General features: G+C 32.9%; 3 protein-coding genes across 4 annotated transcripts in view; 2 read left to right on the forward strand and 1 right to left on the reverse strand.

The window, feature by feature from the left end:
* LOC124531011 (E3 ubiquitin-protein ligase MIB1) overlaps positions 1–3843 on the reverse strand; it is a 159983-nt gene extending 156140 nt beyond the window's left edge. The window contains exons 1-7 of the mRNA XM_047105399.1: positions 3614–3843; positions 3312–3507; positions 2858–3054; positions 2176–2343; positions 1824–1931; positions 1067–1252; positions 23–205 (exon numbers count right to left, since the gene is read on the reverse strand). Of these exons, the coding sequence (XP_046961355.1) occupies positions 23–205; positions 1067–1252; positions 1824–1931; positions 2176–2343; positions 2858–3054; positions 3312–3507; positions 3614–3724 (1149 nt within the window). The 5' untranslated portion in view covers positions 3725–3843. The remainder of the gene's footprint in view (positions 1–22; positions 206–1066; positions 1253–1823; positions 1932–2175; positions 2344–2857; positions 3055–3311; positions 3508–3613) is intronic.
* A 419-nt stretch (positions 3844–4262) lies between these two features.
* Positions 4263–11489, forward strand: LOC124531373 (CDK5 and ABL1 enzyme substrate 2). Of its 2 annotated transcripts, XM_047105926.1 has the most exons (9): positions 4263–4697; positions 4772–4878; positions 4967–5150; positions 5227–5487; positions 5780–5815; positions 6543–6657; positions 7371–7561; positions 7979–8186; positions 11096–11489. In XM_047105926.1, the coding sequence occupies exons 1-9, from the start codon at positions 4360–4362 to the stop codon at positions 11234–11236; spliced, it is 1581 nt and encodes a 526-aa protein (XP_046961882.1). In that variant the 5' UTR covers positions 4263–4359; the 3' UTR covers positions 11237–11489. The 2 variants fall into 2 exon arrangements, with proteins under 2 accessions (XP_046961882.1, XP_046961883.1); XM_047105927.1 differs by lacking the exon at positions 5780–5815.
* A 9533-nt stretch (positions 11490–21022) lies between these two features.
* LOC124530959 (radial spoke head 10 homolog B-like) lies at positions 21023–25878 on the forward strand. Its single transcript, XM_047105332.1, has 8 exons — positions 21023–21359; positions 21552–21615; positions 21689–21836; positions 22165–22395; positions 22679–22792; positions 22860–23826; positions 25306–25524; positions 25598–25878. The coding sequence occupies exons 1-8, from the start codon at positions 21023–21025 to the stop codon at positions 25876–25878; spliced, it is 2361 nt and encodes a 786-aa protein (XP_046961288.1).
* The last annotated feature ends 584 nt before the right edge of the window (positions 25879–26462 follow it).

Below are 26462 nucleotides of genomic sequence, written 5' to 3' on the forward strand. Positions count from 1 at the left end.
GGTAGTATAGTGTGATAGTCACCGGCGCCATTGCCTCGGCCCACTCGCCGTGGCCGCGCTGCAGCAGCTTGACGCGCTCGCGGTCGGCGCACACCTGCACCAGGTCGCCCACCGCGAACGCGCCGCCCGCTCCGCCCGCGCCGGCCGCGCCCGCCGCGCCCCCCGCGCCCGCCGACGTCGACGCGCTCAGCGAGCCGCTGCACACCTGCGCCGACCGAGCATTATTTATTTATTTATTTTGGAAACATACAGTAACTATTGAATACATAAAAATTTTAACACAAAAACTATTACTTAAACCTAAATTGTTTGCAAATAATTATTATTAAAATTTAATTAAAATTTTAAATTTAACAATCTTCAAAGCTAATTTAAGTTAAATTATAAGTAAGGACCACATCTTCGTAGAAAACGAAATATATTTCGATTGCACATGATTTAAAATCGGTGGTATTTTCAAGACGCAAACAGTTTCAAGAGTTATTTCCGTTTTATTGTGATAAAAATAGGGATATCCGGCTAATATGTTTATTTTGACGACCTTCGTGGTCGAGTGGTATGTACACCGGTTTTCATGGGTACGCCACTCTGAGGTCCCGGGTTCGATTCCCGGCCGAGTCGATGTAGATTACCAATAGTTTTCTATGTTGTCTTGGGTCTGGGTGTTTGTGGTACCGTCGTTACTTCTGATTTCCATAACACAAGTGCTACAGCTACTTACAGTGGGATCAGAGTAATGTATGTGATGTTGTCTCATATTTATATGTTATATTTACATTTATATTTTTAGTATGCATATAAATACACCCAGTAATAATATACTTGAAATAAAACTAGTTTTAACGGATTTAAATCGCGTATATTAATTATTTTTATCATCCCGGGTAGTCTACCCGTGACCACGAACGCTGTAAAGTGCTCGAAACGTCGGGATGATAAACATAATTAATATATGCGATTTAAATCCGTTAAAACTAGTTTTATTTCAATGTGTAATAATCGCGAAAATCTAAGACAATAATAATATAGTTTCGGACATTTATTATTAAAATATTTATTAAATCACCTTTGTCAAGACAGCCGGGTTAAAAGTCCATCGATTACCGCTAGGGTAGGTGACCACTATGTCGTGGTCCTCATCTATCCCGACGACAGTGCCAGTGGTGCTGAGACATTCGAACATGCCATCTGTCCACCCGCCATGGCCATGCTGCAAGGATTGAACTATTTCCAAATCTAAATCAACATTCACCTGGAATAAACAGAAAATTTGGATTTTAGTTTACACATTCTTTACGATAATTAATCTAAACGAAAAAAAATTAAGATTTTTGTAATTTAAAAAAATATATAATTAACACTTTTATCATAGATATCTAATTTATATATTTTTTAAAATTATAAGATTTTAAATTAACATGGTTATTTTTATTACTACAGTTATTATTTACGGGATATTTACCATGTTTTTTATTTTTATCTGGTGGAACTCGATATTTCGATATTATTTACGAATGTTTTGTTCACAAGTTTTTAAGATTATAGAATTTTTTTTTTTTTAGTAATTGCTTTAAAATATAGAAAATAACTTTAAGCTTTAACTGTTTTACATTATAAATTAAATTAAATTTAGTAAATAAAGACTATGTATTAAGACTATTACTTCCTTTTGATCCAAAACCTGTTTATATAAAAATGTATGAAAAATTATTAAAATTATCTAGGACTATATATATCTAGGACTATATATATAATTATATAGGACTATATATCAGGCAGGATAATTTTCTATATTAAATGTCCAAATAAAAAATAAAACTTACTTGATCACCAACTTGCAACCCATGAGGCCCTGCACGACCAGGACCCAATTCTCCCAAGAGTGGTAAGTGCTCTTTATAAACATTTTGACCTTTTACATCATTCAGAACCTGAAATATATAAAGAAACAATTAATTCTAAATTTTTGATGACCATATTTTTTAAGTTACAGTAACTTTTATAACAAACAAGAACTATGCTTTGTAAATCTTAATTTCCAATTGCTTTATTTTTCTGACTGTACCATTTTTTAGAAGAGAAAAGATTGATCCAAATGTCTTAAAATAAATGAATATACAAACTTGATAGGACCTTGTGGTTTCATTACACGTAAGTTGTTGTAAATTATAATACCTTCAAATCAGCCATGCCTTCAAAGCCAACTCTGTAGAGGTTTTTGCTTCCATTGTCCCAAACAACATATGCTGCTGATCGTGGACTGGCTGCTGACCAGTCTTGAACCTCATTTACTTTACCCCGCCTGCCATTTCCACCATCTTGATCTTCCCACTGCCAATCCACCTGTGATAATGTAAATAGAAAAAAAAACATAAAATGCTAAATAAATTAATAATGAATAGATTTCAAACTTACAATCTTATTTTTTATGTTAAATCATTAGGTGATTTGCACACTAAATTAACATATAAATATTTTCATACATAAAAAAAGAACTACAGATATGGTATAACTCTGATGTCATATTGTGCATGTCATATTGGTAATATTTCCTAACAATATTAATGGTAATGTTAGAAGCTTATGTTATTCCCCAATAACAGGATATAATGCAAAATTAAGTGTAAATATAATCTAGGTATATAATAATAAATACAAGAACTCATCATTACATGCAGGCAAAGATTTATTTCTTATCAAGAAAATTAATAATTTCAATTTTGGTTAGAAAATATAAACTTTTTACTCAGGAAGCCATAGGTTAATAAATTTTAATGTCATAGTTTCTTTTGGTTATAAAACTGTGTATTATTTCCATTTTAGGTACTAAATAGGTGAGTACTTATATATGACTTACCCCTCTCACAACTCTTGCTCCTGGAAATATTCCTTTAACAGCTTGCTTTTTGCTCTTTCTCCGAGGCTCAACAAGACAACGCTGTGCCCCAGGAGCACTTATACGGTAAAATCTATGACGCAAGTGATGCTTATCTCCATGATAGCAAACTGAGCATAAGTCGTAGTTACTACATTCAGCACATTTCCACCTTATTCCTTAAATAATATACAAGCGTTATATTACTGTACTCATAATTATGATGGATTATATATTATTTATTTTAAAGGATCCAATTAGAAAATGAGATTTATTTAGACAGTTGGTTCTTCAATCAATTAAGAAATAGCATAGCCAGTAAAGATCTTATTATCGATCTTCAGAGAAAGTGGTTAATAACAATATAAAGATATGTATGAAAGATTATGTTATATTTACTCTCTATAGTATGTAAAATTACTTCAAAGCCTCTTACCAAAAATTGGCTTTTGTCGGCAAGTATCACACATTGTGCTCTCATGTTTGACACCTGTTGGGGCACTATCAAAAATCCGTAAATCATAGGCTCCTGAACATCTGTAATTGGCCGCAGTTCCATTATCCCAAACGACAACTACTTCTTCTGGAGATTCAAAGTTTCTTACAGTGCCAACATGGCCCTCTCCACCATCCTAAAACAAACATGTAGATAAGTAACTATTCTACATAAAGCCAAGTATGATACAAAAAATAAATAAAATATATGTAGCCCCAGGTAAAAGGAGTAATTCAATCTACCTGTTTGCCCCATTTCCAATCAGGTCCTCTAATAACTCTTGCTCCAACACCTTCCATCATGAATCTTGTGGCTCTGGTGGCAGACGATGAGCTGGGAGTATTAGGCTCCATCCATACCACAGTAATTATAATCCAAATAAAATAGCGGCTTCCTATGTCACTTCTCAAACGATATTTAGATTTTAATAACAGTAACAGACACAACAGTAAGGCCAAATAGTTATGACACTGACATATGACAACGTAATTTTGACAAGTGTTAATGACATCTTCCTTTTTTTATTAAATACCTTTTATCCGCAAAAGTGTAAAATTATGGAGCATTACTATGCTCCATATTTTTACACTAAAATATAATACTCCAAGTAATTGAAGGATTTTTTGCTTAAGTATTTCTCCTTTTTAAATTAAGTTGCTGTAATACTATTAGCATACTCAAATTAAAAATTCCAGTTTTCATTTTGCGAACCTTTAAAACATAATATAATTATCTAACATACCTTAATATAATACTTTTTCATTTTGGTGATGATTATACGTACTAGCTATTGGAAGATTATGCTATTAGCCAAATTATTTCATATTGCCAATCCATAAGACTAATAGGGCGGTATATTAAATATTATTTAATCTATTTTAGAGTCAAATTGTCATTTGTCATTAACAGCTGTCATTATTATTGTTTAAATATTTATAGTATTTTAATTTTTATTGAATAAAGAAATATTTCTTTTTCTATTAACATCATGTCGTATAATCGTAATAAGTATGAGAAAGCTCGGAGACGACTTGCCGCTGTGACTTTCTTATCCAACATTTCCTTAGATGGCTCGTTCAAGGATACGGAATTATATCAAATTATTGATAAAAAGCCATCAAATATCGACAAATGTGACTGTGAAATTAAGGATAATCAAAGCTATAATCATAAAGATGGCTTGCGTAATAGCGTCCGAAATCGTAACAAAACACAAACAAGTCCCGTTCAAAAAGCTAGTGGCGATAATCAATCATTAAGCTCTGATTCCGAGCAAGCTACCGCAACCCCAGTCAAGGGACTTGGTTTCAATTCGTATCGAGAAAGGTAAGTATTTTTGAAAGATAAACAAAACAATTTTTTTCTTCCGAAATAAATCCACTTCATAATTTTCTTATTAGGTGCTCATCTGGGACTACAGACCTATTTAAAGATAGACATTCTTCTGTACGGGCCAGAAAAGCTATTAGTCAAGATGACAAAAGCAGTTCCGAAAGCTTGAATTTTGGTAAATGAATAAAATAGAATTGAAAGAAAACAATATGCTTAGTAAGAAAAATAATAATTAGCTATAAAAATAATTGATAAATTTACAGGTCGTTTTCGTACAAACAGTACATGCGTGTCAGAGAGATCTGCTTATAATAAGGAGCTAAGATTTGTGAAACCCATTAAAGGAGTTTCTTTTAGGGATGAGAGACTTGCATTTGTTCCTGGTCAAGGTCCTCCATGTGCTTTGTTTAGTACCATACCTTACTCTAAGACAATCAGAAGTGCACGGTATGTCTTTTACACTTAAAACATTATGTATTCTAATTCAAAATTGTTTAAAAACATTTTTTTTTTTATTTTGTAGCTCCGATTTAAGGAAGGAAGGTGTCAGAAGGCGTAATACGTCAGGCCCCAGACCTCTATCGGCTATCACAGATAATGGTATTGATCCATTTGACCTGTTAGGTCTTGAAAGAGAAGAGAATGGCCAAGAAATTTCTTATTCAAAGCTATTGATACCATCAAGAATCTGTACACGAGAACAATACAAAAAGATGTACGAGGGAGATTTCAGTGACAAAACGACATGGAAAATAATGACTCGTCATCCACACGTCATTGCAAGGTAAACTATTAAAGCATATCAGTAATTTAAATGTGTGTATTTTCTTTCACTAAATGTCATAAAACTTACGCATGTCTTATTGTTTTCATTGCCATTTTTTTAATGATTTATTTTTAATCTTGACAGACATGAATAAGGCACTCACAAATCTTACAATCATCTTTATGACAGTGATAAAATAATACCTAGTTTTGTATTATATATATATGGTAATTTTAAGAATTCCATGTTGCTTTGCCATAATGGAGTACTACATACCATCTCATGCCATCACTAACATTTAAATTTTCAGGACTAAGTTATTGACGAGACACACGGATAAAAAATGGTAAACAAGAAAACGAAATATATTTTGTAATGCTAAGCTAAAAATAGTTCATATTGATGCTAAACAGATTCACAAACACAAAATTTGCCATAGTTTATTTCAGATAGCACAACCTAATAGAGAACAGCTTTACTTTTGAAATCAAAGAGTTATTTAATGCAAAATTTAAATTAACGTTATTTTAAAATCTTGCTTCATATTCAATAATTCACCAGTATGATCATTTGTTTATCAGAGTAATTTTAAGTCTGAGTTAACACTTATTTTAAATTTTAATAAGAAAATAAGTTATTATTGCACTTGCTTAAGTTAAATTATACGTTGTAATATATCACTAATGTTACAATAACACAAAAACACTCCTCATACTACTAATATATTTGGACTATAACAAGTGTTGCAAAAATAATTGTATCATTATTTTTAAGTTATTATTAAGTTAGTACGAAGCCTGTGGATTTGGGGATAAAATATAATAGTTAATATAGAAAGCTTTAGTAAGTAGTTATACTAACAATTAATATTAATAACCTAATATAGTAGGTACATACTACTAATTTCAAAGGACCAGAGTTGGACACAGTTTTAAAGCATGTTAACACATTGTTTTTAAGTTTTTATTTAATGCATGAAAATTTCATGGCCCATGTACGCCTTTAGTTATGCCTTAATGCATGATAAATGATAATTGAAGGGCACATAAAAAAATTACTCATTGAAATTTTAGGTGTTTTTCATATGAATCTTCCCAGCGATCTACTGCAGCTTCATCTCCTCCTCATTCAACGATTGAAAATAAAACCTTCGATTGGGATGAGACTGCAATTCTTTCTCAAAAATATGTAAGTTGAAATTTATAATATACATACTAGCGACCCGAGCGGGCTTCGCACGTGTGCAATGCTTCTACTAAATATATTTCAGTTATTTTCCTGTTTCTTTACTATTTTCGCTATTTAATATATACAGAAACCTTAATCTCAAATCACTCTTAAATATATCTCTTAAAAGAACCGCATAAAAATCCGATGCGCCATTTTTAAGATTTAAGCAGACAGCGAGAAACGACTTTGTTTTATACTATGTAATGATCTGAATTAATGTCGGATCTTTTTTTTATGGTATAGGTTGGTGGACGAGCATATGGGCCACCTGATGGTAAGTGGTCACCATCACCCATAAACAATGACGCTGTGAGAAATATTAACTATTCCTTGCATCGTCAATGTGCCACCAACCTTGGGAACTAAGATGTTATGTCCCTTGTGCCTGTAGTTACACTGGCTCACTCACCCTTCAGACCGGAACACAACAATACTGAGTACTGTTATTTGGCGGTAGAATAACTGATGAGTGGGTGGTACGGGCTTGCACAAAGCCCTACCACCAAGTGAAATTGATGTCTCAATACAAATTAAATATGACGCTGTCAATTAATATGATAGTTGAATATATATTTGTATCAAAACAAAAATAAATAGGAATATCCTGTTCCATTATTTTTTTTTATAGTAATGTAATAGTAAAGGAACTAATGTACATGTTAACATTATAGGTACAATACTGTCCCAATGTACTTGATGATCCTGAATTAATTGCGGGAAAACACAGGACCCTACTTACTTTTACGTCTTACATGACATCTATTATTGATTATGTCCGACCACAAGATTTGAAGAAAGAGCTGAATGACAAGTTCAGAGAAAAGTTTCCTCATATCAAGCTTACTTTAAGTAAACTGAGAAGGTAATTTTAATTAATTTAATTGACATTTACAAATTTATTCAGCATCAATGATGTTTTAGTAAACAGATATGTTATTAACGCGCAAAAATTGAAGACTAGAAAACGTCTTAATTGGGACGTTTGTCTTAGTCGTTCTACGAAATAATACGTTATAATACATCATAATTACGTAGTAATGCGTTTTGCGTATTTAAAACATCTAGTTATCCCTTTTACTTATTGTTTTTATCAAGCTATCCTTTTTACTTTTAACGAAATGTAAAAATAAACTAAAATAAATATAGTAAATAGTTTAGTATGGATATAACATATTTGTTTATTAGAATATCATTGTTCAGCATTAAGAAAAATAATGAGCATATTTGGATAACTGTTACTGTATTTAATGATACCAAAATTTAACATAATTATTTTCAGTATAAAAAAAGAAATGCGAAAAATAGCAAAACACGACAGCGGGGGTATAGATTTGTTGTCTGTGGCTCAGGCATATGTTTACTTTGAAAAATTGATACTTGCAAATCTCATTAACAAAGATAACAGGAAACTCTGTGCCGGAGCCTGCCTACTGCTGTCAGCCAAACTAAACGATGTTAAGGGTGAAATGTTGAAAGCGCTTATTGAGGTAACAATATTTTTACCATTAATATATTTATAACATTTTTTCACTCATTGAAATATATTCAGATTTTGGCAATAATCTTAAAAAATAAAAATATAACCTATAAAAAAAAAAACAAAAATATTATAATGAAGTAACACACATATAAGTATTGTTTTACGTTAAATGTAAGTAATGATTTGTGAGGTGTATTTTATAGCGTCGTAATTTTGGTAATTATGTCGAATCAGGGCTGCAGCTCAAATGTGCTCCAATTTTTTTTTTTACACTATGTGGTTAACATATGCTATCCCATGTAATATTATGGTGGGGGACGAAAAAAATTTGGGGCACTTTTGAGCTGCAGCCCTGATTCGACATAATTACAGGTCGCGCGGTGAGTTTAGATCGCTCGGCAAAAAAAGAAAGGGTATGCGCAGAAGTCATATTTAGGTGTCGAAGGGGTGAGGAGCGGAAAGGGGGGACGGGTGCGCGCTCGCCGGCCACTGCGCCGACACGCTTATTGGTTGATCAGTCGCTCTTCACTCTTCGCGCCATGCGTTTATTCGTTCCGTGTCTCGTGATTACAACTTTGTACTGTTGCGAACAAAGCTGTTAAATTTTATTCGGTGATTTTATTTGTATTATTTTTTATAAATAGCGCAATTAGATATTTTCATGTTTGTGTAATTTTTTTGTCATTTTGTATAGTTTTTTTATAGTTGTATAGTTTTTGTAAATTTTGTATACTTATACATATTTTGTAAATAAATTTGTTATACAGAGTAAGTTATAATAATAGTTAGGTAGTTGTGAAGTACATAGGAAAGCACATTTGTAGTGAACAAAAATGCCCAAGAAAAAAGTTTTAACGCGGCAAGCCAGAAAAATGGTTTACGATGTGAATTGTTTTATTATTAAGGAAACAAATGAGATCGTTGGAAATTTAAAGCAAGTAAAAAATAGAATAGCAGAAGCCATGATTTCATTACGGGAAAACTTAGTAACACCTATACAAAATTTACACTTGATTGCAAATAGAAGAACAAATGACGCTGATAAATCCGTGTTTATTGAAGTATGCAATACATTAGAGCGAATCCAGGCAGAAGTGGCCGAAGCTAGCAAGATAAATAAAAATAAATTACAAGAAATTATGAACAATTTAAAACAACAGTAAAAAAGAACGGCACTTGCTACGAACACATCTGTTATAACAGTAAGGAGGCTTGCCACACAAGCAAGTAGTTCAGAATTTCTTACGGTTTTTAGAACACCTCAAAAAAAGAGACAGCGCACGAAAATAGTAACCGGAATAGATAACTTTGATCAAGGCGTCATAAAAAGATGAATCCATAATTTCCATTTAACCAATAAAGAGCTTCCCACTATTGAAAAACTCAGACAAAAATTACAGGAAGATATAAATTTTCAGGGATCAAAAACTAGTCTTCGCCAAATTATAAAAGAGTTGGGATTTAGGTGAAAAAAAACTGAAAACAACAGAAAAGTTTTGATTGAAACAACAAACATTCGACTGAAGCGCATAGAGTACTTAGAAAAAATTAAAAAATACCGCGAAGAAGGACGTCCTATAGTATACACCGACGAATCATACGTAGATTCTTCACACTCCAATCCCAAAGCTTGGACGGACAGCTCAACGAAAGGCCTTAAAACACCTATTTCCAAAGGTCAACGTGTGGTTATCGTACACGCTGGGCATGAGGCGGGCTTTATCCCAAACGCACTGCTGACATTTAAAGCTGGAAGCAAATCGGGCGACTACCACGACAACATGAATTACGAGAACTATAAAAAGTGGTTTAGAACACAGCTTATACCTAACTTACCACCTAAATCAGTTGTCGTGGTAGATAATGCTTCATACCATAATAAGCAGTATGACCTCGCGCCCACATCCAATTCCAAGAAAGTCGATATGCAAGCCTGGTTGTCCGAAAAAGGCATACCATATGATAACAATATGTTGAAGCCGCGGTTATATCAGTTTATAAAAACATACAAAGAACAATACAAAACTTTTTCTATAGACAAAATTTTGGTCGAATATAATCACAACATTCTAAGATTGCCTCCGTACCACCCAGATCTCAACCCCATTGAGATGGCCTGGTCTATAATAAAACAGTATGTAGGCAGTAAAAACGTAAAATGGAATGTTAACAGAGCTATGGAGTTGGTGAAAGAAAAAGCGGATCTTATGGGAGCACGAGAGTGGGGGTTATTATGTAATAAGGTTAAATCTATAGAAGAAGAATATGGAAAAAGTGATCATATTATTGATCTCATGACAGATGAGTTAGTCATTCGTGTCTCTGATGATGAAGACAGCTCGGACAGCGAAGAATCCCAAGAAAGCGATAACGCCGAAATGTCTGGCGAAGATAACGTGCCCTCATCATCGTGCTTTCATTCTGTACCTTCTTCTTCGATAGTGCACGATGATTTAATGGAAGGAATATCACGATCACGACTGTCAGATGATTAAATTTATTTTCTATTTCATTAAATATATCATTAAAAAACATGTTTTCATTCTTTTTTTTAAAACCCTACTTATGAGTAATCATTTGTTAGGCAATATTTATTTATTTTAAAAGGTGCGAAAGTAAATAAAATCATATCATCTTAAAATATTTACATTCTAGGTCCCAATAGCACAAACAAGTATAAATTATATTTATTGCCCTTAAAAATTTTGTGCACGACTGTACATGCGCCAGACTGCCCCCTCCAGTTTTATCGAGCGATCTAAACTCACCGCGCGACCTGTACCGTAATTTTATAGGTAAAAAGTGTCTTTAAAAATACTATGACAAAAAAATCGAAACGTAAATAAAAAGTACACTTTGCTGCATCAGACCCCGGACATAAGATACTGTATTTTATGAATAATATTATATGACCAGCGCATCGAAACAACGTTCAGAGTGAACAAGAAGGATCTGATAAAGTTCGAATTCGCCGTGCTGGTGGCGCTGGAGTTCGGTCTGCACGTGCCGCCGTACGACGTGTTCCCGCACTACCAGCGGCTGCTGCACGAGTCCTGACCCTGGCGCCGCGTGCCCCTGGAGTGCGCGCGAGCGGGCCGCCGCCGCACCAGCATCGTGGACAACCTGCGCGCCGGCGCCTGGATGTAGCCGCGCCGCCGCGGCGCCAGCCTCGCGCCCGCCCTCGCCGCCGCCTGGCTGTAGCCGCGCTCGACAATCCCCCCGATAAGATCCGCAGTCGACCACGAAACTCTTCGAGTAGGTAATTTATTATTATTTTTATTAAGTATTTCATTGATTAATATTTATATAGTTTTGTCCGTCTGGGTAGGTACCACCCACTCATCAGTTATTCTACCGCCAAATAACAGTACTTAGTATTGTTGTGTTCCGGTTTGAAGGGTGAGTGAGCCAGTGCAACTACAGGCACAAGGGAAATAACATCTTAGTTCCCAAGGTTGGTGACACATTGACGATGTAAGGAATAGTTAATATTTCTTACAGCGTCATTGTCTATGGGTTATGGTGACCACTTACCATCACGTGGCCCATATGCTCGTCTGCCAACCTATACCATAAAAAAATAAAAATAAAATAAACTTCAAACATTTCACTTTTTTGTTGTAACGTTTCTGTTCACATATTTCTCAAAAGAAGAAATAACGGGTTAATTTTTATACACGCCCTCCATAAAAGATGAGCGCACAATTAACTTTGTTTCGTGTTCTATCGACCCCGCAGCGCATATGGTATTGTCCGTATTAATCATAATATATATGAGAATTAATGAATAAAGGTTCTTTATTTTTAATATTTAATTATGTTCTGCTAGAAAAATGTAGAAAAGGTTGAGGTTTGTGTGTGCCGTTACAGTATTCTACTGCAATGTGTGGCTATCGCCAATATAACCTGCATATTTTTAAATTCAAATTTAGAACAGGATTTCAATTAAAAGTGCTTTTTACGAAGGAATTCCCCTTACATCAATTATTTACAATTTTGAAAAATGAAAGACGAGTACAAGAGTTCGACTGGTTCGATCATCCGAAAATATGCCGAAGGTTTCTATAAGGAACCAAAATTTAAAAAAAAAAGATCTTAAGAGCGCAATGTAAAATATATGGTCTGCGACTGATTTGTGACATCCGGTCGCTATCGCCTGGAGTAAATCAAATCAAAATATGCTCGTACCCGTCTATAATTATTTAATGAATTAACTTTAACAAATTTCTTGAGTAGACCAGTTAACCAATACTCTGTAGCAAACTTCACTAAATGTGTTCTTATGTTAAGTTAAATGATAGCAGCTTGTTGCTGGTAAAATATTAATTATTTATAATTATGATTATATATTTTACCTAATTATAACTTTCTTATTTAATTTGCTCAATTTAACGTGCATTTATTATCGTAAAGTCTTTATTTTGTAGTCTATTTTCACTCTACTCGAGAAAATCTGCAATTTATTTTGCTAATTACCTTTAAGTTACTTGGTATTGTTTCCAAGTGTAATTATTTAAATATTATTATATATTATAACATAATTTTATTTTGAAATTAATTTCTTGTCTTACGAAGCAGTTATTGGGTGAATAATATCGTTCGGAAATAAAAGTGGCAAATATATTTCAAAATGTTGATAAATATCTATATATAATGATCTGATATCTTCGTCTGGATCATTCTATATTTCGAACAGCGTCACATTTTTGTCCAATTTAGACCGCGGAGACAAATTTTAAAGTTTATGATGAAAATGCTTCAAGAACTTGTATGCATACATTTTATCCCTAACATTTCTTCGTCAAAGGGTAGAAAGAAGTACTATGTCCATGGGGCATTAATTACGTAAGTCTATTTTCACTAGTTTTTGACAGCAGGTAAGAAAAAATAAGAATAGTTCCAACCTCTTCCCCCCGTTTATAATGTTTATTACGTAAGAATTTAAAAGAAAAAATGAATGAACGTTTGGTTTATTTTATTAATTCTTTTTTATAAATGTTTACTTATAATTTCAAAGGTTCTAAAGGTTCATTTGAGTGACCCTCGTCAATCGCGCGGTTTTCCGGTCTTTTTCAAATAATTTTAACTTTGCGCATTGTTTTGATCTTACGTAAAAACTGTCGACTACCGCCGTGTAAGAAAACATAAGATATGGTCGCCCTCCTAGATAGTCTTACGTAATAGATGAATTACCCCCAACCTTGGGTACGCGTTTGATTTAAAATGTCATCAAAATCTATTCATTGGTTAAGCCGTGAAGCGTAACAAATATACAGACTTACTTTCGCATTTATAACATAAACACAGACAACAAAAATAACTACATCTAATAGTAACAACATGGTCGTATGTATTAAATTTATTTCGACTAATATTCATGGAGTTTCTTCGTAAAAAGCACCGTAGATAACATTATAGACATAGATTTAGGATAAATTTCTCGCGTGATGCCAATTTTTCTCAATAATATTCACTTGATTTACACTATATTGTTCAAGTAAATTACTAGAAGCACTTTGGATATTTTGTATCGATGACCAAATAGTAAACAGTAGTTCAACTTATATGGTCATCTTAAGTATTACGAATCTAAACCCCACTGTAGGTATTTCAATTCAACGATATTTACATGACAATAAAATTACCGTAATCATTGTAAATAGGCAATCATTATGTTTTTATCTTCAATGAAAAATTTAATAAAGTGTGATTAATTAGTATGTGTATCGAATGTAAGGAAAGATAAAGGCCTATATTTTTTTATTTAATCTATTGAAAATTATTTATTTCGTAATATATTTTACTTTTCGATTTATTTTAAAGTACATTTTATTGAATATGACATCTTTGTTTTTAATTATGATAATATGGGAACATAATTATAAATAACGATTTTTTTTAAGCAAAGAACGTCTGTTGCTCATTGACAATGCCAAAGATATTTTGTTTTATAATTTATTAAATTAAGTAAATATAACTTAGCTTAGCAATGTTTCAGATATTCTGCTCCTGCCTTTATAAGCCTAGTGAGATGATTGTATATAGGTAACTACTATTTAGATATGTAGCACAAACAATTGTTAATCATAATTTTAGTGTAACATAAATGTTTTAAAGTAATTTCAGTTTAAAAAGTTCCATCGCGTGCCTTTTCGTTTATATATTATACATAAATTATTCAGGCTATCTGCATCATAACCGCCTTTTAGGTATAAAAAGGTGATATTTTATTGTTAAGATGTAATTTATCCAGAATAGTATTATTTTCTGATAGGGATGTATGTAGGCCGTCCTCATTAGTACCACACATGTGTCGGTTATTCTGCCACCCAACAGTAGTACTTGGTACTCCAGTCTAAATGACCGACCCAATGTTATTATAGGTACATGGAATTTGAAATTTTAGACAGGGTGACAGTGTAAAGATGATATTTTTGTATCAGAGGTAACACTATTATTTTTGTATCTTATTGCCAATTTTTCAGTTAGTCTACCTCCCTATCTTTCCTACTACGAATAAAAAAATATGATTTTAACAACTAATTTGAATTAATTAATATTTCTAGTCATATTCTTGTGATTTTGTTATTAATAAATTATTAAAAAAAATCAATATCGGTACTATTATGTGTGGTTTTATTACCATTATAACAAAGCAACTGGTGCTGTCAGTAATATGGAGTATTATGTTACTACATGAGTCCATAATACTGATTTATATATTTTTTTATTTGATTTGACATCAATCCGCAAAGTATTTTTGATAGCAACAGTTGTTATGCTATAATCGTAATGACACCACTGTTACAACGGCAGGAGGAAAAGAAACAATTTTGATCTTGAATTGATAACATGTAATGTGAAGATATCTTATAATCTGTGCGATTTATTATAGATCCATGAAAAATTTTTGTTTTGAATTTTGACGATATATATCGGAACTTCGGAGGTAAAAAAAGATTATACTTTATTCAGAATGTTGTTCGATGACCATTTTTAATGTACCACTATTAAAAATGCTCATCGAACGGATTATGTATATTAATGATTTGTTTATCTGTCCCCTATTCCTCCTTCCATTGGAATATTGTATACGGGGAATTGTTTTACATTAAGTAATTTAAAGTGTTAAGTGATGTACCCAATTGCATTGACATTTTATCATAATCTTCTAGATATTGTATTTTCATGACATTAAAAATGTAAACATCTCTAGTATAGAACAAACAACGGCCCAAGAACACTATGTATAGCTTACATTATAATATCTAATTTTCTTATTTGTACAATAACCATTTATATTTTCATTTTTATTTACCATTTATATTTACTTATTTATTAAAAGACTAGTTTTTATGCCTTACTTGTAAAATTTAGTTTTATGTTTCAGACCATTTGAAGTGAAACTTCTACGAACACGATTAGATTAAAACTTTAATATACAAATTTGATTACAATGTTTCACTTCGTCACGGCTAGTGTTACGCGCGAACTTCACTTTTAAATATTTCTTTATTTAAAGTTTTAGTTTTAATATAAGTAATGTTTGCTAGAATTGCGAAACCGTTTAAACTTACAATTATTTTCAAATTTTGTAAATTTTGCACATGTTTAGTCTTATATAAGAAGTATACTACCGGGCGGTAGTTTTAGTTTGCATTACGATGGTTATTATGTATAAAAACCAAGCCAAAACGCTTACACGTGGTTTAGATATAATAGCACGTAGTCGTAGAGTGTAAAATAGAAATGTGTTTGACTGATGAAAAAGATATGAATCTAGCAATGTAATGGTGTTATTATGTATAACTGTTAAAGGTTGTAAGTTTAAAAATGTTCAAATATATATTATTCTGTTAATCATTTAGTTTCATTTATAAACAGTTTTACAATCGTTGGTGTTATATAATTATTCAAATTTTAATTCACTTAAATTGCACTTTAAATTCTAGTTTAATAGGTCATGTTATTTGAAATTTGGATTTAAAGACCTTATTATATTTTTAATCGCAAATACATATAATGTGAATAAAAATATTTCGTTTCTACTTTAGTTCATAATAGTAATGTTTTGCTGACTGAAGTTAATCAATTGCCCTATTGTATAGCAGCTTAAATTCATTCAGCTTAGACCAATGATATTCTAATAAACAGATATGTTATACCCATACTAAACAACAGAAAAAATTGTGCCGCGCCGGGGACCGTTTGTATTACATTTCGTTACAAGTAAAAAGGATAGCTTGATAAAAACAATAAGTAAAAGGGATAACTAGATGTTTTAATTACGCAAAACGTATTACTATATAATTATGATGTATTATTACTTATTACTGGCATAATTATGATGAAAACGATTAAAGGCAAACGTCCCAATTAGGACGTTTTCCAGTCTTCACTTTTTGCGCGTTAATGACTTATCTGTTTACTAGAACATCATTGGCTTAGACCGTCAAATGTTGACTGATGTCTTCCTGAACAATAAACACCAAATTGTGACTCTAAATTACAATTGCACTTTTCTGTTGTCTTGTTCAGATCGTACTTCGATCTGTAGTCGCAGTTCTTATTAGTGCGTTTTTTCTCAGGCGACCGGATCTCATGTTGTTTGTCTGCCGCTTACGAGTATCTTATTGCTGCATTTAACTCTATTTTGAACCCTATCTAGAACGCAGAACGGTTTAGAATTACAATTCACGAATTTAAATTAATAAAATAGATTGTGTCTTTGAGGCTTTATTGGATACAGAGTTAGACTTTATTTTTAAAGCTTGTTAAAATATTTGCTATACACAGTTGAAGCTTAATTGCGGCTTAGAATAACAAAGATTTTTTATTTTGTGATTAATTAGCAGATGGTCCGTCTGATGGTGTCACTTGGTCACCGTAATCTATGAACACATCTGATCCAAAGTATGACAGTATTCTCCCTGAGTCAAAGTGGATTTTATACGGTTTTCACTTACTGCTTCGGGTGTAAAAACTGTTTATATACGCAGCATTAGAGAACTAAGAATACTGTAATACAAATTACATTCCTATTTCCTTTTTTTGGAAATCAGTTATAGGAAATAAATTTATTAATGTTCTCTCTTAGTGCTCAGTTTCGTTTTCGTGGAATTCGGGAGTAAGCTCTGCGTTGTGTGCCAGTTATTCACTAGTAGCATATAATAACTAGTGTCCGACCGTAGTTTAGGTTTCGGCTAAAAACCAAGTTTCGGCGGCAGTTTCGGTTTCGTCTAAAATGGGCCGAAACTGAAACTGATTGCGGAAGTTGTCGTGGACGCTCGCCTAACTTCGATTCTCGCGGCAACGCTTTGGCGGCCGCTGGCAGCTCTGTTCGGTAATTATCGCGCGACGTTCATTACGTTACGTTGTATAGGTAAACTTATTTCATTATATATTTCATTCCGATGATTTATTGATGTATTTTTGTTGTATTCCTTTATTATTACAGTTTTTTTTTGTTTTGAGTAAAATGTCGCAAAAAGAAAACAATCCAATTTGGCAGTACTTCGACAAAAATATTAGTGAAATATCAAAAGCAAATCAAAGTATTGATAAAATTTAACATAAGATTTTAAAATACCAATACTTAGTACATTTACATTTAATAACTATAAACATAGTACTCATATTTCTATATTTTATTAAACTAGCTGTGCCCGCCACCTTGTACGCCTTTGAATAGAACAAAAAAAATGTTATTGTACCCTAACTTACTCCTTATTATATAAGTTATCTGCCAGTGAAAGTTCAATCAAAATAGGTACAGCCGTCCCAGAGATTAGACGGAACAAACAGACAGATAGACAAAAATTGTAAATAATGTTATTTTGGTATTTGTTCCGTGTATGTGACAGGGGCGTAGCTACCGCCGTATCTGCCGTATCAATTATACGGGGCCCCCAACTAGCATAAGCAAAAATTAATAAAATCTTACCAACTTTTTTTTTTATTTCACAAATGACAAAAGAAAAAAAAAACAATATCTCTTATTCCCGCGTAATGGCCTCTGCACACTGTGCGCGAGCGACGGGCGACGAGCGATATCTAATGAGAGCTCTGCTTTTAAGAACGGTTCCGGGGGAAGCAAAGTTCTCATTGGACTCATTTTCCATAGAAGCAGAAACTAAAATCGTCATCAACTATAAATAAATGGGAACATTCACTGCTATGCAGACGAACTGTCATCATGGGTGTACTGACACCCATGGCCGTCGGCAGAGATTTTTGGGGGTCCATTGTTTAGTTTTTTGTTTTTAAGGTATTTTTGAGGAAAAAAGCAAAATAAAAAAATCGTTTCCCATCCCGCATTTATAAATTTGGACCGATAATTATTGTTTAAATATTGAAAAATTTCCAGTGTTTAATTTTTTTTATAAATTAGAAGACAAAAGTTGATTTAAATGATACTTTTTTTAAAATAAATATTTGAAGTTGCATTTTTGACAAACTTTGAAAAAAATCTAAAAAACGTGATAACTCAAAAACGGTTCCCTTTTGCATGATACATATGGGGGTTAAAAACATTGCAAATAGTCACCCCTATCACCTCGTAACGAAAATACGTCGAATTACCAATAACTCTGTATGTTTTATTGAGTAACTCCTGGGAGACTGCTTTGGTGCATCCGATCCCTAAAAAGGGCAACTGCCCAGACCCTTCCAGTTAATTATAGGCCTATAGCCATCACCTTCTTGTTCTCGTTTTCGTCGGGGGCGTTCAGCCGATGATCTTCTAGATTACCTTACTCATAGATGGCCAGAAGCCGTTGAGAGCAAGGAGGAGGCATCATCGCAAAATTTCACGGGTTTCCGGGAAATTAAGCTTTTTGGCAGGTCGGAGCATTAAATTCGTTATACATGGTGAATACTCTGATTTAAAATTCGTTAATGATGGTGTTCCACAAGGTTGCGGTCTATCACCCACTCTGATTCTTCTACATATCAATGACTACTGTAACATTCATTCCTATGAAGATGACAGTGCCGTAGACACCTCATACACCGGCCACCGGCTGGAGAAAACCGGAACAAACTTGTGTGTGAAATCGAGTCTTCATTATACAAATTCTCGGACTGGCTAAACTTAGTTCATATATGATTGCTTTATTACTATTACTATTAAGATATCTGATGGTGGGAAGTAGACCGGCTCCCTGCCTTCACCGGTTCACTTAGTAGCTACGGACCTTCGGCTAAACTTCCACTACAACCCCAAAAAAACGAAAGTTTGCGCGTTAACCGCTAAAAACCACCATTTGTCGTATCTCCACGATTTGAGAACACACCGATTGCCGCTACAGAAGGTAAAACCAAATTGGCTTCAAAAAAGCTCGGTGTGCTCAGCAAGGCGAGACAGTATTTCACATCGGCCCATCGCCTAAAACTTTACAATTCGGCCTCAAATGCAGTACTGCTCTCACCTCTAGGCGGGTACTTTCCAGTATCAGCTCCTTCTATTTGACCGTATCAACCGTAGAGCGGCTCGAGTTTTCGACGATCATGCACTTTCTGATCTCCTTGATCCTTTGGCTTTGCGTAGAGATGTTACATCACTCTGCATCTCCTACCGAATTTTTCACGGGGAATGTTCCGAGGAATTGATCGAATTAATGCTGTTGACTTTCACCTTCGGACATCTCGTTAAAGTTTCACCCGCACTACCTTACCTTACCATAAAAAAAATATTTGATTTAAAATTTTATTTGCCGAAAAAAAAGCAAGGATAATAAAAATACACATTGTATTTAATTTAAATTGTTTGTAAAAATTTTGGAAAAAGTTACAGACAGATAATTATGATGAATAAATATTTCTATTAATTTTATGCATTTTTTTTTGTGAGAAATCTTTACCCTTCCTAAGGGCCCCCAAACAATTTTTATACGGGGCCCCGCTAAGGCACGCTACGCTTCTGGTATGTGATACATATGCATTGAGTAAAAAAGGGCTATTTTAATATTACAAATAGACACTCCAATTTTACAATATGTATAAATAAATGATTAAGTACAACAAACTTAATATACTGTGTATTTATTTCCGGTCCTAATTAATACAGAATAATGGATAAAATGCACCAAATTTCAACATTTAAAGGATTTTTTTTATTTGACCTGAGTTTCGGTTTCGGCCGAAACTGAAGCTACGGCCGAATATTCGGTTTCGGTTTCGGCCGGAAAACCAGTTAGGGTCAGACTCTAGTTTAAACTTTAAAAAAATATATTTTAATAGTTAATAATTTAAGTCAAATTACAAATAAACGACGACAATGGTGATGTTTTAATGTTTATTAACATATTATTATTAATAACGCATCTCTCATATCTCTCACCTTGACAAAATATTTTTAGATTTAGAGCTAGTGCGCACCGGTGCTTTTGTCATGGTGACTTTTTCTTCACTCTTGTCAAGTCCATGAATATGTATGGAGTTTCACGAGTTTACAGAGAACGACCGTCTCTTCGAAATCCAAGTGTCAATGACACTTCGATTTCGAAAATGTTTTGTCACTGTCTATTAATGAGCGCACTCCACTTTAGAAACGTGACGTGACAATGACAAACACTTTAAAGTCACCGTGACAAAAATCACCAGTGCGCGCTACTCGTATAGGAATTATTGTCCAAAAAGTTTTTATTCAAAAGTGAAAGTTGTCATTTCTTTGATAATATTAATACCTGCCAATGATCCAGTCAAATAGTTATATGAATAACTTACGAACATCATTGTCATCGTTTATTTGTAATTTTCCTTAAATTATTAACTATTAAAATATATTTTTTAACGTTTAAACCCTTAAAATAAACTCTTTATTTATCAGGACTTTAAAAGAAAATGTATTATATTGACTCACAAAAAACATTGACACGTCGGGATAGTTCCTTGATTTTAACTGGAAGTTCTACAAGAAATAACCATGAGTTTGAATTATTGAATGCACATATACCATCAACGGGACGCCTTACTAGCGAGTCTGGAGTGTCCCTTGCCCAGCGTCCAAAAGGTTCTGTACGGAAGGAAATCATTACGGCGCTCTTTGAATCTATGCTGGATAATATTATCGAGTCTTGGGAAGTTATTGGACAGCGCAAAAATGAAGAATTTGTTTCCGAGCTACCCAAAACTCCAAGTGAACTAATAGTTGTTAACAAAAAAAAGAAAAATGTCGTAGGTTGGTTTTAATTGGTTTTTATTTTGTAAATGATCCATACGACACATTCATTTTTTTATTATACCAATACAATTTTACTATATCCCTTCCAAACTTAGCTGAATTTTTTATTTAGCCGATCATACCTTAAAATATAAAAAAAATCTATCCACTAAATGTTAAGATATAATTAAACTTCGGTATCAATTACAGTAAAGAGATCAAAAACTAAGAAGAGTCGCTCCAGAATTGAATTGGATGAGAGCACACAGGTAAAGTGTAATATACTTAATAGTATAGGTATTACTTGGTAATCAATAAAGAATTTAATATATATTTCCATTAAAGAGCGACTTATTACAACTGTGCTGGTGGTCAGCGCCCGATGAGAGAGCATATATCCGCTTTCGTAATGGAAATATTTTTGAAGGGAGCATTTCAATGAAGTGCATGCATGGCGATGGTCGTTATCAGTGGTCTGATGGTACTATATACTTAGTAAGCATGTCTGTAATTATTTAATAAACATAAACTTATGTTAATGACAGGTTGAATAAAGTAGTAACTAATAATTTGAGCTAATCCTGTTAGCAATAAGAATTGGTATTTAATTAATAATAACTGCTAGATCGGTGTATAGGCTTTGTGCTTTGTCTGAGTAAGTATAACGCACGACAGATTCTTTTGGTTTGAAGTGCGTATGAGCCAATGTTAATATCATGCAGAGGTAAGTATCATTTGGTTCATGTGTCAATTCGACTTCGTATTTAGAAAAAAACTTAATTTACTACTAACTAATCAAATTTAAAAATTACTTTATTTATAGGGTCAATTTAAGGATAATAAAATCATGGGAAAAGGTATTATTCAGTGGAAGGATGACACATGGTATGAAGGTGATTTTGTTTCGAACCTCCGTCATGGCAAAGGTCTTTTCGTGGATTCGCGAAATCAATGTTCCTATTCAGGAGGTTGGCATTACGGAACTAAGCATGGCGAGGGCGTCATTCACTATTCAGGATTTTTTAAAAATTCTTACGACGGACAGTGGGTTCATGTAAGATTACCATACATCTAATCTAAACCTTGTAAAGTATCAATTGTAAAATATCAATAGTAACGTAATATAACATAATAAGTAGTATTCGCCCACCAATTTTAATCGAAATTTAATCATCTTTATACTCAAATATTTGAACAAAACATAAGTATATGAATTTCTATATTTCGATAATTTAGGAAAAAACGGTACTGAACTGTTTTATCTCTTCCTCTTTATATAGTCTTTATGGTAAATATTATTCATTATAAAAATAAAATAATACCTCTATTTTTAAAAGAACGTTCGTCATGGATTTGGGTCCCGAGAATATTGTGAGATGAGTGGTTATAAGGGTGAGTGGGATACATCTATTAGAGAAGGCAAAGGTTTAATGATATGGCCAAACCATGATGTAAGTAAAACTATTATCGATATGCTTATAAAATCAATGAACACATTTAATAAACAAGCTCATATAGTTCTACAGAGGCGAATGGAAAAATGGAATAATGTCTGGATATGGTGTGTACATTTGGGATGCATATTACAACAATTCGATGTCTTCTCCGTCTCTTTGCGCATATCGTGGTTCGTGGGAAAAGGGCAAACGAAATGGATACGGTGTATTGAATCTTGGATTAGGACTCGGTTCTTTTTACAAGGGTGAATTCAAGAACAATAAAAAACACGGCGTTGGAAGATTTGTTACTAATAATGGACTTATTCTGCAACATAAGCAGTTATTTTTTGATGACAATATTGGTCACCTCACTCCGAAGGTGCAAGAAAATGAATTTACTAGCAATCTATACGCACAATTGGAGGAACCTTATACGTTTGATATATGTGATAATTCTGTTGGCCTTTTATATCATATTGAGCAAGCAATCAAAAATATCGATAAACAACATGAAATAAGGGCCGCACTTATTAACGATTTTATTGAACTTAATAAAACAACTCATTCTTTATCTACTGCTGCTAAAGAGGATATACGAGGAGAAATAAGTAAATTTGATTTTGATGATTTAATTGAATTCGAAGTGGACTCATTGCGTAAGGCCCTAAAATGTTACGAAAGCGATTTAAAAAAGATATACTACCGATATGCTACGATATGTAACCGAGAGGAAATACACTTTACTCCTGTTCTCATCAGATTATATTTGTGGCAACTATTTTATGATTGTAACATACATGCAAAAGGATTAACGTTAGTTGAAATTGATAAAGCATTTCATGAAAACCCGGACTGGATATCGAAAAGGCCTCAAGATCCATTTGAAACTATATATTTTTGGCAATTTCAACACTATTTAATAACGGTTTCAAGAAAACTGTACGTCAAAAAACATCTGCCAACTAAAAAGCCAGACAGTATGGTTGGTAATGCATTTCGAATATTCATGGAAAAAGATGTTTTACCTGGAATTGGCCGTAGACGAGGTAATTGTATAATAATAATAAAAAGCCGTAAGATTTCCACATTTGGGTTTAGGCCTCCTCTCCCCTCAAGGAGAAGGTTTGGTGGATATACGTGTGGTAGGATTCCTCAAGATGTTTTCCTTCACCGCCGAGTTCGAGATGAATAATTAAACACATGAAAATTGATTGGCGCTTGCCTGCGTTTGAACCTGCAATTATCAGTTATGAAGTACACGTTCTAAGCCATGAAGACGGTTGAAACAAATATTTATATGTTTTCAATTTCATGTATTTCTAAAAATAGTTATAACTGTAATGCTACAACCATATTGTAGCTAAAAGTATACCTTTGAATTTCACGTGTCATAATCGTCACGTCATTGGTTAATAAGTAAATAACAAAATGATAAGCGATAAAAGCTAAATAGTTTCATCCGTACCCAGTCTCCCCCTACTTATTGGGGAATTGTAAAGTGGTATTTGTGTAAAAAAATATTTAAAAATATGGCAACTGTCTCCATTTGGCATGCACAAGATATTTTACGTCTTTATAGCAAATAATATACTCTTAAGAGTTGTTAATCTATGCTGTATGACAATAACAACTATAAAGGTAACACCCACGATTTATAGTTTTAACGATCATGGAAGATCAACGAACTTACATCAAGAAAAAAGTATCTAAGAAATAGTTTAGTTTATTAATAGTCGAATAGAAAAAAAAAATCAGTAAAATTAAAGTATTGCGAAGATTCTTTCGATCGTCTTAAACTGTTTTTCAAACTTATACTTCGACTTGCTGTTGCGCACGACTTTGTATACCATATCGGTGTATATTTCACCCTATTGGGTGAATATCCAGAAACGTTTAAATTCGTATCTATCCATTTTTAATCAGTATCCCAAAATTTCAGTTGTTTGTTGTTTCCAACTTAAAAAATGACGGACTTCTGTGCAAACTTGAAACCCCTATTTATGATTTTCCTTAGGAAAAGAATTTCCAAAGTCCCCGTCCTTCGTAGGTGTCGACTCAGTAAAACATTCCTACTCACCAAATTCCATGGCCCTAATTTTAGTAGTTTATGCTCGGAGATGACGAATCAGTCAATCAGGACATTTTATTTCATAAGTATAGATAGAAGATATTAACAACTGTGTACAGGATATTGCTGTAATGAGAATACAACACAGAGGAAATGGAAACCAATTAAGAATGATTATATGACATAAACCATAAACATTAACAAAAGAATAATTAAAGATTTGCTCATCACCATGCCTTAATATATTATATGTATGTGTATATAAAGTTCAAAAGCTTTTCTTGTCTAGCAACCGAAGACCACGAAACGAAGCCAAGTGCAACAAACAAAAGATAATATACAATTTTCAAATTATTTGTAATTTTTATCACGTTTTCTTAACCAATACAGCATATAAGAAATCTAAAACTCCGCTCCACCTAATAATACCATTGTTACCAATGTTTTATTTTTTAAGGAAAACTTGTAGAAGGATATGGATCTTTTGTCCCATTAAAAGGTCTTTATGAATTATACTGTAGCTTAGGAGAACCTTGTACCGTACGCAAATTTTTATGTGCTATCCGACAATCTCCTCATTGCTCTACCCGACCACAGCAATGTATTGTTGAAGACCCATGCCCTATAATGGGATCAAACGCATATATTTTTGGTAACGAGATGACGTTTATAACTGGTAATGCTTATACCTTTATTAGTATTTTTTTAATGTTATTTATTTATTGAGTAATCGAATAAACATGTTTCAGATGATGCTATTGAGAACAATGCGCAGAAATTAAACACTTGCTTTAGATTATTTAATATAAGCAATTTGTCGAGCAAAACTGTTATAAAAATATTTTCATACATATTTCCCCAAATCTGTGTAGCAAATAAAATAATAGACTTAAACGTAGAAATAACTTTTTTCGAATTTTTTGAAGCGTTTATTATATGTGTTGAAGAAAGTATCTGTGTTTCCAACGAAAATCAAGAAAATGTTTCGTTGAGCAATATCCCTGAAGCCTTACACAAACATAAGATATAAAAGTACTTAATTGAAAAAATTGTGTTGTAGTAACATTCAAATATATTTTTTAATTTCATTATTTTACTTTTTACTATATTTTGTATATATATTACTTGTAATGAAGAATTTTGAAGGGGGCCAATTGTAATATATAATTGGCTAAAAATAAATTTACATTTAAAAAAATATATTAATTTTCTTCGAGGCAAACTAAAAATTCGGTAGAGCTGGACAAGATTTTTTAAATTAAACAAATCCTCGACAGAAAGTGCTCCGGAAGTCAGTTAAATAACCCTTCAACATTACAAGTAGATTTACAGAAAAGGCAAATCTATGTTATAAATTAATTTATTCAAAAAAAATATGTCGAAATAATTTTAACAATTAAAAAATCTTAAAGTAACAACAATAACAAAATCGGGCGCCTGGATGTTTACATCCATTTAAATTCACTAATCTTAATTAAATATTTACTTATTGTAAATGTTTTAAAGTTAGCAAAAAATAGTTTAAAGTTAGACTAAGTTATGTAATAAAAGTTACAAACAAGTCAGAAATCAAGTTTAAATAACGTTACAATAATGTATAAATATCCTAAAAAA

The sequence above is a fragment of the Vanessa cardui genome, chromosome 7 (genome assembly GCF_905220365.1).
Source record: "Vanessa cardui chromosome 7, ilVanCard2.1, whole genome shotgun sequence".
Classification (NCBI taxonomy): domain Eukaryota; kingdom Metazoa; phylum Arthropoda; class Insecta; order Lepidoptera; family Nymphalidae; genus Vanessa; species Vanessa cardui.

Coding starts and splice junctions, on each gene's coding strand:
- LOC124531373 (XM_047105926.1), top strand. CDS start 4,360: ATGTCGTATAATCGTAATAAGTATGAGAAAGCTCGGAGACGACTTGCC. Junction 5,488..5,779: donor CATCCACACGTCATTGCAAG/GTAAACTATTAA, acceptor TTAAATTTTCAG/GACTAAGTTATTGACGAGAC. Junction 6,658..7,370: donor CAATTCTTTCTCAAAAATAT/GTAAGTTGAAAT, acceptor TTAACATTATAG/GTACAATACTGTCCCAATGT.
- LOC124530959 (XM_047105332.1), top strand. CDS start 21,023: ATGTATTATATTGACTCACAAAAAACATTGACACGTCGGGATAGTTCC. Junction 21,616..21,688: donor GATGAGAGCACACAGGTAAA/GTGTAATATACT, acceptor TCCATTAAAGAG/CGACTTATTACAACTGTGCT. Junction 21,837..22,164: donor CTGATGGTACTATATACTTA/GTAAGCATGTCT, acceptor CTTTATTTATAG/GGTCAATTTAAGGATAATAA.